The sequence below is a fragment of the Telopea speciosissima genome, chromosome 3 (assembly GCF_018873765.1).
Source record: "Telopea speciosissima isolate NSW1024214 ecotype Mountain lineage chromosome 3, Tspe_v1, whole genome shotgun sequence".
In the NCBI taxonomy this organism is placed as follows: domain Eukaryota; kingdom Viridiplantae; phylum Streptophyta; class Magnoliopsida; order Proteales; family Proteaceae; genus Telopea; species Telopea speciosissima.
Genome location: NC_057918.1, coordinates 16188836 through 16202058, shown reverse-complemented (window position 1 = coordinate 16202058; position 13223 = coordinate 16188836). Strand labels below are relative to the sequence as shown.

General features: G+C 41.0%; 2 protein-coding genes across 2 annotated transcripts; both read left to right on the top strand.

Annotated features, from left to right (window-relative positions):
• The first annotated feature begins 349 nt into the window (after window positions 1–349).
• Window positions 350–3335, top strand: LOC122654165 (protein NRT1/ PTR FAMILY 1.2-like). Its single transcript, XM_043848146.1, has 4 exons — window positions 350–498; window positions 626–843; window positions 935–1494; window positions 2452–3335. The coding sequence occupies exons 1-4, from the start codon at window positions 399–401 to the stop codon at window positions 3308–3310; spliced, it is 1737 nt and encodes a 578-aa protein (XP_043704081.1). The 5' UTR covers window positions 350–398; the 3' UTR covers window positions 3311–3335.
• A 4995-nt stretch (window positions 3336–8330) lies between these two features.
• Window positions 8331–9636, top strand: LOC122654168 (peroxiredoxin-2-like). The gene is made up of 3 exons (XM_043848150.1): window positions 8331–8528; window positions 8810–8889; window positions 9354–9636. Exons 1-3 carry the CDS (start codon window positions 8371–8373, stop codon window positions 9605–9607), a joined length of 492 nt encoding a protein of 163 aa, XP_043704085.1. The 5' UTR covers window positions 8331–8370; the 3' UTR covers window positions 9608–9636.
• Window positions 9637–13223: the final 3587 nt, after the last annotated feature.

Genomic DNA, 13223 nt, shown 5'->3' with positions numbered 1-13223 from the left:
ATTATTTTTGGATGTTATAACTGTAATTACATAACTTATTATTACCCTCCGATGTAATATACACCATGAGGTCACGACCCCGTTGCGTGGGCAATAGGATAAATGAGTCACATGCTAATGCCTCCCTCCCTCCCAAACCAAATCACGAAGAACGCCCAGAAGGCCAGAACGGTTCTCCTTATATTCTAATCTAAACACACAGCTCAATCTCCAATACCTTAGAAAAAACTCCTCTCTCACTTCGTTCTCTCTTTCTACTTATACACCAGAAACACACTCTCTCTCTCTCTCTCTCTCTCTCTCTCTCTCTCTCTATATATATATATATATATATATATATATATATATGAATTGAAACCACAATAGTTGCAGAGGACGGAAAGCTAGAAAGAGACGCGATGGACAAGGAGGAGTTGACGGAAAACTCTCCCAAGATGACCCAACTGTTATCTCCTACAACGCATAAGGGTGGCTTCAGAACCATGCCCTTCATCATATGTGAGACCATCATCTCTCTCTCTCTTTCTTCCCTCATTCCCCACCCCTTCTTCATTCTTTCGTTCTTTCAAGAATCTCATGATTAATTAATTCCTTCACATTCTCTTTTCTTAATCCAATTTTGCAGTGAACGAATCGTTTGAGAAGGTTGCAAGCTATGGGCTTATGCCCAATATGATTTTCTACTTAATGAAAGATTATAACTTGAACGCCGCAGCTGGTACTACCATTCTCTTGCTCTGGTCTGCTACCTCCAATGCCCTCGCCATTGTTGGGGCTTTCCTCTCTGATTCTTACTTGGGTCGCTTTCGAGTCATCGCTTTGGGCTCCTTCTCTAGTCTCCTTGTATGTTTTAACTTGATTTCCATCAATTAATTTACTTATTCCGTTATTAGTTCATCATCTTGAACATGCCCTGTTTGTGTTTTGGCTGCAGGGGATGATTATGCTATGTTTAACAGCCATGGTTCCAGAGACGAAGCCCTCTCCTTCGTGCCAACCATATAATTACGGAAGCTGCAAATCTGCTACTTCTTCCCAACTGGCTCTCCTGTTCTCCTCATTTCTGCTCATTTCCATTGGAGCCGGTTGCATTAGGCCATGTTCCATTGCATTTGGAGCAGATCAATTGATCAAGAAAAACAACCCAAACAATGAGGGGATCTTACAGAGTTTCTTCAACTGGTTCTATGCTTCCACTGGGGTTTCCACCATCCTTGCACTCACTGTGATTGTGTACATTCAAGACCATTTGGGCTGGAAAGTGGGTTTTGCAATACCTGCATTTCTCATGCTCATAGCTTCTCTACTCTTCTTAGTGGGTTCTCCTCTCTATGTCAAAGTGAAGGCCAGTAAGAGCTTGTTCACCGGATTCTTTCAAGTACTTGTATTGGCATTTAGAAACAGAAATCTTCCTTTCCCTCCCAACAACAACTCCAATGGATTCTACCATCAAGCCCCAGATTCGGAGATCGTCGAACCTACCAAGGCCCTAAGGTGTGGTCATCTTTCCTGTTTTCACTGGTTTCCTCAAACACTTTTGATGTGACAAAAAGAGTAGTCATAGTCAAGAATCTAATCAGCTTTTCACCATAAAATTCGTGCTTCCGTTCCATCACAGTCACATCAGTCAATCACTAGTTTCAGAGTCCATACTTCCTATGGGAAGCTCTTCTTAACTCGGTTAACTCAGACTTTATCCAAAAAACTCGGTTAACTCAGATCAGCCTATGCTGAGTTTCTGACTCAAGTATGCTGGCGACTCAAGCGTGTGGTTCACTTACTGTATAATGTAGGGGTGTCAATTGGTTGGTTTGGACCGATTTTGGTCCAAGCTGAATTGGTTTCGATGTGTTAAGCTTGAATTCGAAACCAAACCAATAAAGAAAGCTTATGTTTCCGTAAGTTTTTCTGTTTGGTATCAGGTTCTTATCAAGTTAGTTTTGATCTCAGTCGGGTTTGACATATATGTATGCAAATTATGAAGAATACAAAAAAGTAAGGGTTTGTCAATCGGTTGGTTTGGGTCGATTTCATTCGAGCTGGATCGATTTTGATGTAGTAAGGGTGAATTCGAAACCAAGCCAATAAAGAAAGCTTCTGTTTCAGTTAGTTTCACTTTTGGTCTGGTTTGGTTTGGTTTTGGGTTCTTATCGGGTTGGTTTTGATTTTGGTCTGATTTGACATATATATGTGTGCAAAATTATGAAACAAAAATACGTTTTTTTAATGAGTTACGATTTGATACATCTTTGCAATAACCCAGCGCAAAGCTGATCCAATAAGAACCGATTCAGTTTATGTCGGACCAGACCGGCGGGTCGGACTAGTTTGGACACCCCTACTGTAATGCTTCTGGCTCGGTTAACACTAACAATTGGAGTCTGTTTGGGTTGGAAAATGAAATTGTTGATTTAATTGTGAGCTCCATTGATCGTTCTTCTCTCTTGACAGGTTTCTAAACAAAGCTTGCATAAACAGGAATCGGGTAACATTTGTAAGAGCTGATGATGGGTCATCATCAAAACCAATAAGCAAGCTCTGCACAGTGGAACAAGTGGAATCGCTGAAATCACTATTGAGAGTCATTCCTATATGGTCTAGTTGTATCCTTGTCCAAGTGATCATCAACCAATCTTCATTCACAGCAATCCAAGCAAGCACCATGGATACACACATAACCTCTCACTTCCAAATTCCTGCAGGTTCATTTGCAGTGTTCTTAGTTCTCACTCTAACTATATGGGTAGTCATGTATGATCGTGTAATTGTTCCCTTAATGGCAAAATACATGAGAAGACCTCATGGGCTTGGGCAAAATCAACGTATGGGTATTGGAATACTGGTCTCTGTTTCAGCCATGGTTGTCTCAGCAGGAGTTGAGAGGGTTCGAAGGAGAGTGGTGAACATGTCAGCTATGTGGTTGGTTCCACAGCAATGTTTGCTTGGCTTAGCTGAGGCAATCAATGCTGTGGCACAAGTAGAGTTCTATTACTCTCATTTCTCTAAGAACATGGCTAGCCTGGCAATGGGTATTTTCACTTTGGGTATGGCTGCAGGTAACTTAGTAGGGAGTCTTATAGTGAAGATAGTGGATGAGATTACTAAAAGAGGAGGTAAAGAGAGTTGGGTGTCAAGTAATCCTAATATGGGTCACTATGATTATTATTACTGGCTTCTTGCAATCTTGTGTTCCATTGATTTCCTTTATTTTCTCTTTTGTTGTTGGGTTTATGGGCTTAGCAAGGAAGAGGAAAGCAAGCTTGAGGGTGGAGCAGAAACATGTACAATAGCAGAAACAAGTACAGTATAGGATAAGTTTGGAGGATTCCTTATCATCTGTGTATGTTTTTTTTTTGTCCTTTGTTTTCTTTTGGGGAAGCTTGGGGTTGGGGGGGGGGGGGGGGGGTTGGGGTTGGTTGTGTTGGATATAAAATCATTTTGGTGTATATGTGTGTTAGATTGTATCCTTTTTTTCAAGTTTTTGGGAAAATTTCTCTGTGAGTTGATTATAAATAGTGAATGTGGATCCAAAAACAGTATAGGTCGACCAAATTAATACATGGTGGGTACAAGAATTATGTGAATGAATTCTTCAAAATCTGTTGAAGCAATGGCTATTTTCTTTTGGTTGTGCTGTAAAGGATGTAGATATTTGAGTTTGTACAGTTTAAGCAAAAGGTTTACCACAACTGTACTAAACTTGGCCCAACCTGACCTCAAGCTTGGATTGCCTAACCTAGCCCAGCCAGACTTCAGGCCAGGCTTGGTCATTTTGGGCCCAAAGTGTTTTCATACTTTCTCACTATTGCATAACTGAAGAAAATATTTGCTCTATCATATTAAAGTTGGGTCTTATCTAGGTATACTTAAGGAATCCCATATATGAAAGAGGGTTATCTGAGCAAGCGCACCAATGAAGTGCGACAAAATGGTATCGTGTATTGGAAGGCAGTGAGGTCATTTCATGAAAGGAGGAGAGAGACACAGAGGAACTAGTGTACCCTACATTGGCAGCTCAGAGAAACTTTTCCCCGTATAATATAATACACTATACCTAATAAATTTGGATTTGAACCAGGGTCAGATCAAGCTAGGCAGGGCTGGGTTGGGCATGATGCCACAATCCTTGTGAGTCTGGCCCAACCTTGGTTTGGGGATTTCTCAATCTTAGCCCAGCACACAGGATGGAAATCCCAACCTAAGTCTGTAAAAAGATTGGGGCCAACCTCGGGTGTTTTTTAAGGCCAATTTGCATCCATATGAAGTAGAACCTTTTTTTTTGGATTAAGAGCTTGTATAATAGGGGGGTGGGGGGAGGGGATTAGGGGATGGGGATAGGCCCCAAGGTGGTTTGACCTCATGACCTCTTATTTGAGGAGTTGGTCTTTTGCCAACTGAGCCGACCCCTTGAGGTTGAAGTAGAACCCTTTTGTTTATTAAAAACATGGACTAATGCTTTCACGGCCTAATCATATGATAGATTTAGGATCTCTTTCATAATTCTTCTTGTAATCATCATATACCTTCTCCTAGCTACTCAAAGAATCTTTTACCTATTTGAAAATAAGGAAAACCCTTTTATGTGGAACTGATGAGGCATAAAACACCCCGCCAATCAAAGGCTGCCACGGGGCCGACTTGAGGCCGAGCTCACACAAGTCAGCCGGGGCTGGGGCCGAGCTCTGAGCCGAGCCCACATAAGTCAGCCATAAACTCTTGGCCGAGACCAACCTTACAAGCCGACCTCTCAGGCCGACCTCCCAGGCCGAAGTAATTGCCAAGACCGACCTACCAGGCCAACCTCCTAGGCTGACCTCCTAGGCCGAACCCTCCTCCACAGAAGCTATCATAGCGCCCCACCGGGGATCGCGGGGCCACGTCAGCACATCCCAAGAATCACGAGATAAGGATCGAGCCACGATCCCAGCGCAATACGAAATCACACTTTACATGGACTTTTACCTTAATAAGAGCTCGACCCTGAAAATAGCTCTCCACTCCGCTCTACGCGAGAGAGCCTTCCAAAAGAAGGACTCCTACCATACTAGGACTCTCCCAACCGCCTCATCTCATCCTCACTCTATAAATACTCAGGTATGGAGCACCATTCCTCATCTTGCTTTTCACTACGCAGTTGCACTGTTGCATTGGAGACCTAACTTGATCGTCGGAGAGTCCTTGGCCGGAGCCACACCGGCTCTCTTGTGCTCATCGCTTGGTTTTTGCAGACTCATCCGTGGGCGAACCGAGCATTGGAGGTTCTCACCCACAACATGAACCATTTTGTCACACCTCATTGATGCACTCCTTTATGCCGTTTGCTCAGAGATCCCTTCTTTTCAAGTAAAATCTAATGTTCCTTATGGAGAACAAAAGATTTCAATTTGAAGGATATCGTATCGTTTCAACAACCAATAATATTTATTTTGCACTGAAGTTTATTGGACACTTGTCAATAAATGAATCTACTTGACCATCCATCTAGTTGTATGATGTGGGAGGATGATATTAGAACTAGGAACAAAATTATATGGGAAAAGGAAGCATATGCCTCTCTTTGCATATTTTAATATAACTCTCTCACATAATAAAAATAGTAGGACCTATATTGACATACTCTTTTCTATTTTGCCCATGTGGATCTCATATGGATGATACCATTCTACATACATTTATTGGTGTGTCATGCAGATTCTTTCTTGTACTGCCTTTGTGGGAAACCCTCCCCCAAATCATATATACTCCTATTTATTTTGGGAGAAGTTTGCTATGAGACCAGAGTGTAGTTTTCCCCTTCAATGAAGGTATAGGAAACCAAATAGTGTAGTAGAAGGCTTTAATGAAGAGAGAGAGTGTAGGTCCATTGATGGGAATCATGGGATTTGAGAGGACATGCATAAGATTCTAAACAATGGAATGGTGGCCTTTGTTCCCTTCCTTTTTTAGGGGTCCACCATGAAGCATACAAAGGATAGATGGGCCAAAATGGAAGCCGAAGAGGGCTACAACCTTATTGGAAAACAGAAAATATACTAATAAGGGAGAAAATAATCTCATGCAATTCTCTGTCCGGTCCATTTCCTGCAATTCCTTTAATAGGGGGTTGAACCCCACCCGGATAGGTGGTAAGATGGTCATTTCTACCTCTATGAGCGGAATTACAGGAAATGGATGGACAGTGAATTATAGGGGATAACGATTCCTAATTGGGGGACTTGATCGACTATCCTAAAGAAAAATTGCCAACCACCAAGGTAAGCCTTGGATTCTATTTTAGTTGTTCAATTCTAATCAATTATTTTAAAGAAGTTCTCTTTTTTTTCTGGTAAAAGTTTTCATATATGACCGTGTATGATGTACAATCATACTCGAAATCGTTGGATGCAAATAAAACATCTTTTAAAATAGGGTAAAGTACAAGTACCCCGTTAGAATGCACCAATATTCTTCGTACCCCCCTAAACGGCTCAATATTCCACATATCATCTTTCAATATTCCATGTACCACCCCTGCTTTACACCCCAAATGCCATTTAAGTCCACACCAGGTATTAAATGCTATAAAATGACCAAACTACCCTTTCTTCTATCTTTTTTAAAATTTGAAAAGACCTAATTGTCCTGACCTATTTACAAAAATTTGAAAAGAATAAATTGCCTTCATCTTCCCCGAATCTTCATCTTGTTTTACATACCCCCACCACCACCACCACCACCACCACCACCACCACCCCCCACCATTAACACCATCACCATCCCACCGTGAAGCCCCACCTTACTGTCTCTCCTCACCTCAAGCTCTCAATTTCCAGCGCTGACTCTTCCAACCTCAAGCTCGCCTGCTCGAGATCTCCTACCGCCTGCAACTCGCCATCGCCATCTAGGGTTAGTTATATTGCTTTTTTCTGCTGCTTTTTCTTCTTTCTTTTTTTCACTGTATAATCCGTAATCTCTCAGAGGCATCTTCGAAATCCCTTAATTTTATTTTTTTTGGTAATTAAACCCGTTCTGGTTTTCGATTCATGGAAACAATAATCGATTAGAGTCGGAATCAGGGGGGGTTCTTTCTCTGATCAGTGTTCTTTATGGCAGGAAATTATTTCATTCTTCTCTCACTTTTCACTCTGAGCTTGGGAGTCTCATGGTCGGCAGCGAGGGTCCTGATTATACCTGCAGGTGAATGGAGATCGATTCAAGCAAGGCAAAATCCGGTGGTGATGGAAGGAACGGAGAGAGAAGGCCCTATTTTCAGGGACCTAAGGCGCTATTACTGCGAGTATTGTGGCATTTGCCGGTCCAAAAAGTCGCTGATCACCTCGCATCACCTTTTTCTCCTTTTCTGCTCTTTAAGTTGAAAGCTCATGAAAATTTTACATTTTCTCCGTGTTGGTTGGTCTTGGGTTGGTTTATCCTTGTTACATTCCTGTGGTATGATTTGCTGCTGGGATTACTGTATTTGTGGTTAAGTTTCAATTCACTGTTCATTATTGTTGGTGAAGAGGGTGTAATCAAGGGTTTTGATTGGGAATGGAAGTTCATAGCAGCTCTTATACTGCTCTCCAACTCAACGAGAGGTGAGGAAGTAGAGGAGGGGAGGAGAGACACTGAGGTGGGGCTTCACGGTGGGATGGTGATGGTGTTAATGGTGGGGGGTGGTGGTGGCGGTGGTGGGTATGTAAAACAAGATGATGATTTGGAGGAGATGAGGGTATTTTAGTTTTTTTAAATTTTAGCAAATAGATCAGGGTAATTAGGTCTTTTCAAATTTTAGAAAAATAGAAGAAAAGGTCGTTTGGTCATTTTATAGCATTTAATACCTGATGTGGACTTAAATGGCATTTGAGATGTAAAGCAGAGGTGGCATGTGGAATATTGAGCCGCTTAGGGGGATACGAGAAATATTGGGTGCATTCTAAGGGGGGCACGTGTACTTTACCCTTTAAAATATCAAAACCCACGCTCCTTCAGAAAGTGGAGAATCAGATCAGCGAATTGATCAATTCCGATCCCGATTCTTGCCGATTTGACACTGTCAATGCATGCCAAAATATCCTAAAATCGCTGATTTCCATATATAAAAGCCGATTCTAAGGTTCGTGAGACCGATTTAGAAAACGGACCCGATTCCGTGTTGTTCACGCTGGGTGTGTGTGAATTAGAGAGAATTCACTTTTAGCTAACTACCTAAATGCGAATTCTCTCAAGTTTTTGGAAGAATTCGATTCGCGGTGACGGGTCGGGGACAATTTTTCATTCTGTTCCATGTTCCATCTTTGTGAGAATTTCTTAATCAATCTATCAAAGTTTTTTGTAAAAGCTCCCAAATTCATTTGCTTGCTTGCTTACTTGTGAAAGAAAAAAGAAGTAAGAATGGCACCCACCATTGCAGTCGGTGATGTCATCCCCGATGGAACTCTGGCCTACTTCGATGAATCTGATCAGCTACAAAATGTCTCTCTACACTCCCTCGCTGCCGGTAAGAATGTCATCCTCTTCGGAGTTCCCGGCGCCTTCACCCCTACTTGCAGGTCTTGTCTTGAGTCTTACCCTCTCTCTCTCTCTCTCTCTCTCTGCAATTCTATGGACTATTGACCACTGAACGCGCCAATTTGTTAAATTTGTCAACCTAATTAACTTTCATATGATTTATCGAAGGGGTTCTCTCCATTTCTTTTCCGTTTTGTACGATTTATTTAGTATAAATGGAGTTGAAATTTTGTTCTTTTTCGTTGAAAACCTTTCGCTTTTATTTATTTATTTATTGGGTGGTTCTTTTGTTTAATTCTACTAGTATGATTTGTGTCTGCAGCACGAAGCATGTGCCGGGCTTCATTGAGAAAGCGGAAGAACTCAAGGCAAAGGGCGTGGATGAAATTCTGCTTATTAGTGGTAATTTCCCTTCCTCTCATTTTCAGAATCTTATTTTTCCAATTTTTCTCGAAAACCCATTCAACCTTTTTTTAGTAATTCTGCTGGAATGATTTGTAGACGTTGCCATAGAGAGGAGTTTCAATCAATTCTCTGTCAGAATTTCTAGTGTGAGCTTCTTTCTATTCTGAATATCTCAAATTTCGAAAAAGCCTGAAGCCCTAGACAATCCCATCTCGTCTTATCATGTTCGTCTTGTGTGATTCACATCTTCTCTTTCATGGACATTCAAAGCCATTACAAAGCTAATTTCGATCAAAAAGTGAGAACAGTAATCTTAATTTGCCTTGATGTGTGACGTGTGTAAACCATGACTAGCAAAATTTCTATGCTTCTTGTCCCCTGAAACCAAATTTTTCTGGAGGAACTGTTTAAGGGTTTCTATTAACGTTCATTTTTCTGATCTAGATTTTGCCAAATTGCAGTTAATGACCCCTTTGTGATGAAGGCTTGGGCAAAGACGTACCCAGAAAACAAGCATGTCAAGTTCCTCGCTGATGGTTCAGCGATCTACACCCATGCTCTTGGGCTTGAGGATGATCTTTCAGAGGAAGGGCTTGGAACTCGCTCTCAGAGGTTTGCCCTCTTGGTTGACGAACTCAAGGTGAAAGTCGCCAACATTGAAGTGGGAGGAGACTTCAGCGTCTCCAGTGCAGAAGAAATTCTCAAGACCCTGTGACTATCCCTCATTGCCTGCTCTGCTCTGCTCTGCTCTTCAAGTACCAAAAGTTCTTGGTCCGGGCTTAATCTTTTCTTTTCTTTACTTTTCTTTTAATTCAAGGAAATCACTGAACCGTGCTTATTTGCCATTCTAAGTTCTCAATTTGGAGAGAATCATCTGCACTACTATAATCAGAACTGTCAGGGACTACAAATCTTAAGTAACTATTTCACTGAAAAAATCCTACTCTTGCAGTAAATCGAAATCCTCAAGTAAGGTGGGTTTTTTTATTGGTGCTAATTGAGCCTTCGAATGACTGCTCTGAGCTTCAAAGTTGTCATTTTTCATTTGGTCTCATTGCTTCAAGATTTTGACTTGCAATTTCATTACGGATTAGCTTTCATTTGTAGCTAGGAATTTTTTTTGGGCTAAAGGTCAGCAATTATATATTAAGAATAAAAGATATGAAGATATGTACGAAGCCAGCAAGCTGTTGAGCCACTAAAACTCAACAAGCCTGAATCAAGATTCAAAACAAAAGTTAGCAGAATCGATAGTGGGGTCTGCCCGATGCTTCCCAACTCAGAGTTTCGACATCTTGCTGCCCTGTTGGCAAGGGCATCCGTCGGGGTATTGCCTTCTCTGTAACAATGGGTGATACACCATTGAATAGAAGAGAGATAAACTCCTATATTCCACCAATTTTGCAGGAAAGACCAAGGAAACTTTGTAGATAGTACACATGTGACTACTGAAGCCGAATCGCATTCAATCCAAAGTCGCTCCACCTGAAGATCGTTTGCTTCTTTAACGCCTACGAAGAAGGCTGCCATCTCAGCTTGGAAGTTGGTGCCAATACCTTGGAAAGAAGAGAAACATCTTCGAGTAATCCCCAAATGGTTTCTAAGAACTCCCCCTGCCCCTGTGAAACCAGGATTACCAAACGAGAAACCGTCGATGTTCAGCTTCAGCCATCCCATTTGTAGCTAGGAATTCAAATAAGGAATTGACAAGCTTTCATCACAGCTCATGTAAACCTGCTCAGTTGGGTTTGCGACAAGCTTAAGAAGAGTGGCGAAAACTGTAAAAATGTCAGAGGTTGTAATGGGCATGGATTGCAACTTGTGAAGATTTCAGATTTGAAGACTTTCAAGAAGCTGTGACCTAGCCCTAGATTGAGATCGCGAATTCGAACCAGACACAACAATGCAAGTGTATTCAAAGGATTGTAAGCTGATGTGGCTTACATGGCTTACATTGGCGTATTAGCAACTGCTCTTAGCCAGTTGCATGGGAGTTACAACCGCAAGGAACCTCCTTGATGGTAGGAACCTCCCTGATTACTAATGGGAAGGTTATTTACCAAAAAAATAAAAAAGATTAGTAATGGGAAGGTCCAAGTCATTATCTTCAGTCCAATCCGGAATAAATCTGATCTGGGCCATCTAATTCCTAGGAACCATTGGAACGAAAAGATTTGGAAGTATCTTGCTCCTGTTTATTGGTGTTTCTCAGATCAACTTGCACGACTCTTGTCGGCGTTTTGGAAATTTTGAGTCATTGGGTCATTAGCTTTTATTAGTGGATGCGAACAAGAGAGAGATAATCAGATAATCGTACATTTGTTTTAAAAAAAAAAAATTCAATCTAGAAGAGAAGAATTCTTAGCACTTGAAATAGACCTGTTCATGTGTAGTTGGTTTGGATTGATTTCTAATTTTGTGACATGTGAGTGCTTGCCTTCAATCTGTAGTTATTGACGGAAAATTCAATAAAGGGTGATTACAGACAATGGCATATTATTATAAAGTGATAGTCTACACACCATCTGTTTGTTTGTTTGTTTGTTTGTTTGTTTGTTACATCGAACTTCCCACACCACAGTGTTTTTTTTTGGGTAAAGCCCACATCACAGTGTTACCTGTGACCTGTGAGAGAAACCCATAAGAAGTGTCGGCCACATGACTCCCAAGCATGAGAATATTGATTATGAAAATGACCTTTTTCTTCCCTTCCTCTTCTTCTTGCCCTTCTCAACCCAAGGAACAAAATCTACTTTGACCTTTCTTTTGTGAAGCAGCTAACAGGAGATTAATAGAAATCGAAATTACAATTTACAACAGGAATTAAAAAAAGAAAAAGAAAAAAGGTTCAAATTCTTGAATGTAACCCATGAAAAAGGTTGATACTGGTTTTCTTTTTTCCCCCTTTTCCCACATTAATAAGTTAAAGGGTTCGTCGAAATCAAAGTTTAGTTCTGAAATTTTGAGCAGAGATGACTTGAGTCATCCATTGCTTACCCAAAGCAACCAGGACTCCATCCTCCTTCCTCCTAATCTCCACAGTAGTCAATGAAAGCTTTCCTCTGTGTGCTACCACCTTACCTTCAATCTCCACCTCTTCCTGCATAGTTTACATGATATATTTATTAAATTAACAATCCAGAAAAAAAAGAAAACAAGAACAAAACCATAACTGAAATACAAATTAATTAGATCTTAACCGTGGAGAAGTAGGAAATATTGAAATCAAGGGACAATTTGATGTCTCCTTTATAAGTTGCTATAACTGCACCTCCAACTACATCGATAATGGTTGCCATTGCACCCACATGACAGTTCCCACTTCGATCCTGCAAAGTATGAAAAAAAAAAACCCTTTTAACAATCTAGCTATTATTACTGTTTTCAATCTTGGGAAAAAGAAAAAGAAAAAGAAAAAGAAAAAAGAAAAAAACAGTAATGGAAATTAACAAAAAGAACTCGATCTACAGATGGTAGAAGATGGAGAAGAAATTGAAGGAGAGGCTGGATAAGAGAGAAAATAGGAAATACAGATAAGTGAGGATGAAGTTTGAGGTTGCAGAGGATCCAACCCCTCCGGGAGTGTACGACTTTGATGTTACAAAGAGAAAGGTATTCAATCTCGTGACTGGTGGAACCCTTCTGTCCAAGCTCTTCTATCCATTTCTTTGCTTTCTCCAGGAGAATCTCTTCCTCATTTACCATCTTCTTCACGACAACCCTTGTTCCGAGGGACAAAATAAGGTAGAGAGATAAGTAAATAAAGGAGCCAGACGACCACCCTCTCTCTTCCATAACTGCTATTGCGACGGTCCAGCCCCACCTGTGAAATGACCATCTCACCCCTGATTTTGCTGTCATTTAGCGGGGTTGGATGGTCCAGCTCCCGCCCCGACTGAACACAATCCTTTTCCAAAAATCCAAAAATATATGACGCCAAGGCCAAGCAATTGGTTGGGACCCGCATTTACCTAGAACAAAAAAAAAAAAAAGGTTATGACCCACATTTTCTTCTTTTTTTGGTATGAAAATGCTTATTCATTGTGAGAGGAAGTCATGGCAGATGAACTACAAGACTCGTTTAACCAAGGACTGGAACTTGGATTTAATGTCGTACTCAGAAATAGACAGGGCCTTCCTTCCTAAGATATCTACTAGACTATTGGAACTAAGGTTCAAAATCTAGGTATCGGACTCAGTATCAATCATGGTCGAAACCTTTTCGGATGAGGATCAGATCAGTATATATCGGTCAGGATCGGTCAAAACCCCCCAAAATCGTTTTTTTATGAATCGATCACGTGTCGATCTAAGTTGGTGAGTGTTGTGAC

What these genes read in the sequence shown, in the direction of transcription:
- LOC122654168 (XM_043848150.1), top strand. Translation starts at nt 8,371, where the DNA reads ATGGCACCCACCATTGCAGTCGGTGATGTCATCCCCGATGGAACTCTG. An exon ending in GCCTTCACCCCTACTTGCAG is followed by an intron (nt 8,529 to 8,809) that starts GTCTTGTCTTGA and finishes TTGTGTCTGCAG; the next exon opens with CACGAAGCATGTGCCGGGCT. An exon ending in TGAAATTCTGCTTATTAGTG is followed by an intron (nt 8,890 to 9,353) that starts GTAATTTCCCTT and finishes GCCAAATTGCAG; the next exon opens with TTAATGACCCCTTTGTGATG.
- LOC122654165 (XM_043848146.1), top strand. Translation starts at nt 399, where the DNA reads ATGGACAAGGAGGAGTTGACGGAAAACTCTCCCAAGATGACCCAACTG. An exon ending in AACCATGCCCTTCATCATAT is followed by an intron (nt 499 to 625) that starts GTGAGACCATCA and finishes CCAATTTTGCAG; the next exon opens with TGAACGAATCGTTTGAGAAG. An exon ending in GCTCCTTCTCTAGTCTCCTT is followed by an intron (nt 844 to 934) that starts GTATGTTTTAAC and finishes TTTTGGCTGCAG; the next exon opens with GGGATGATTATGCTATGTTT.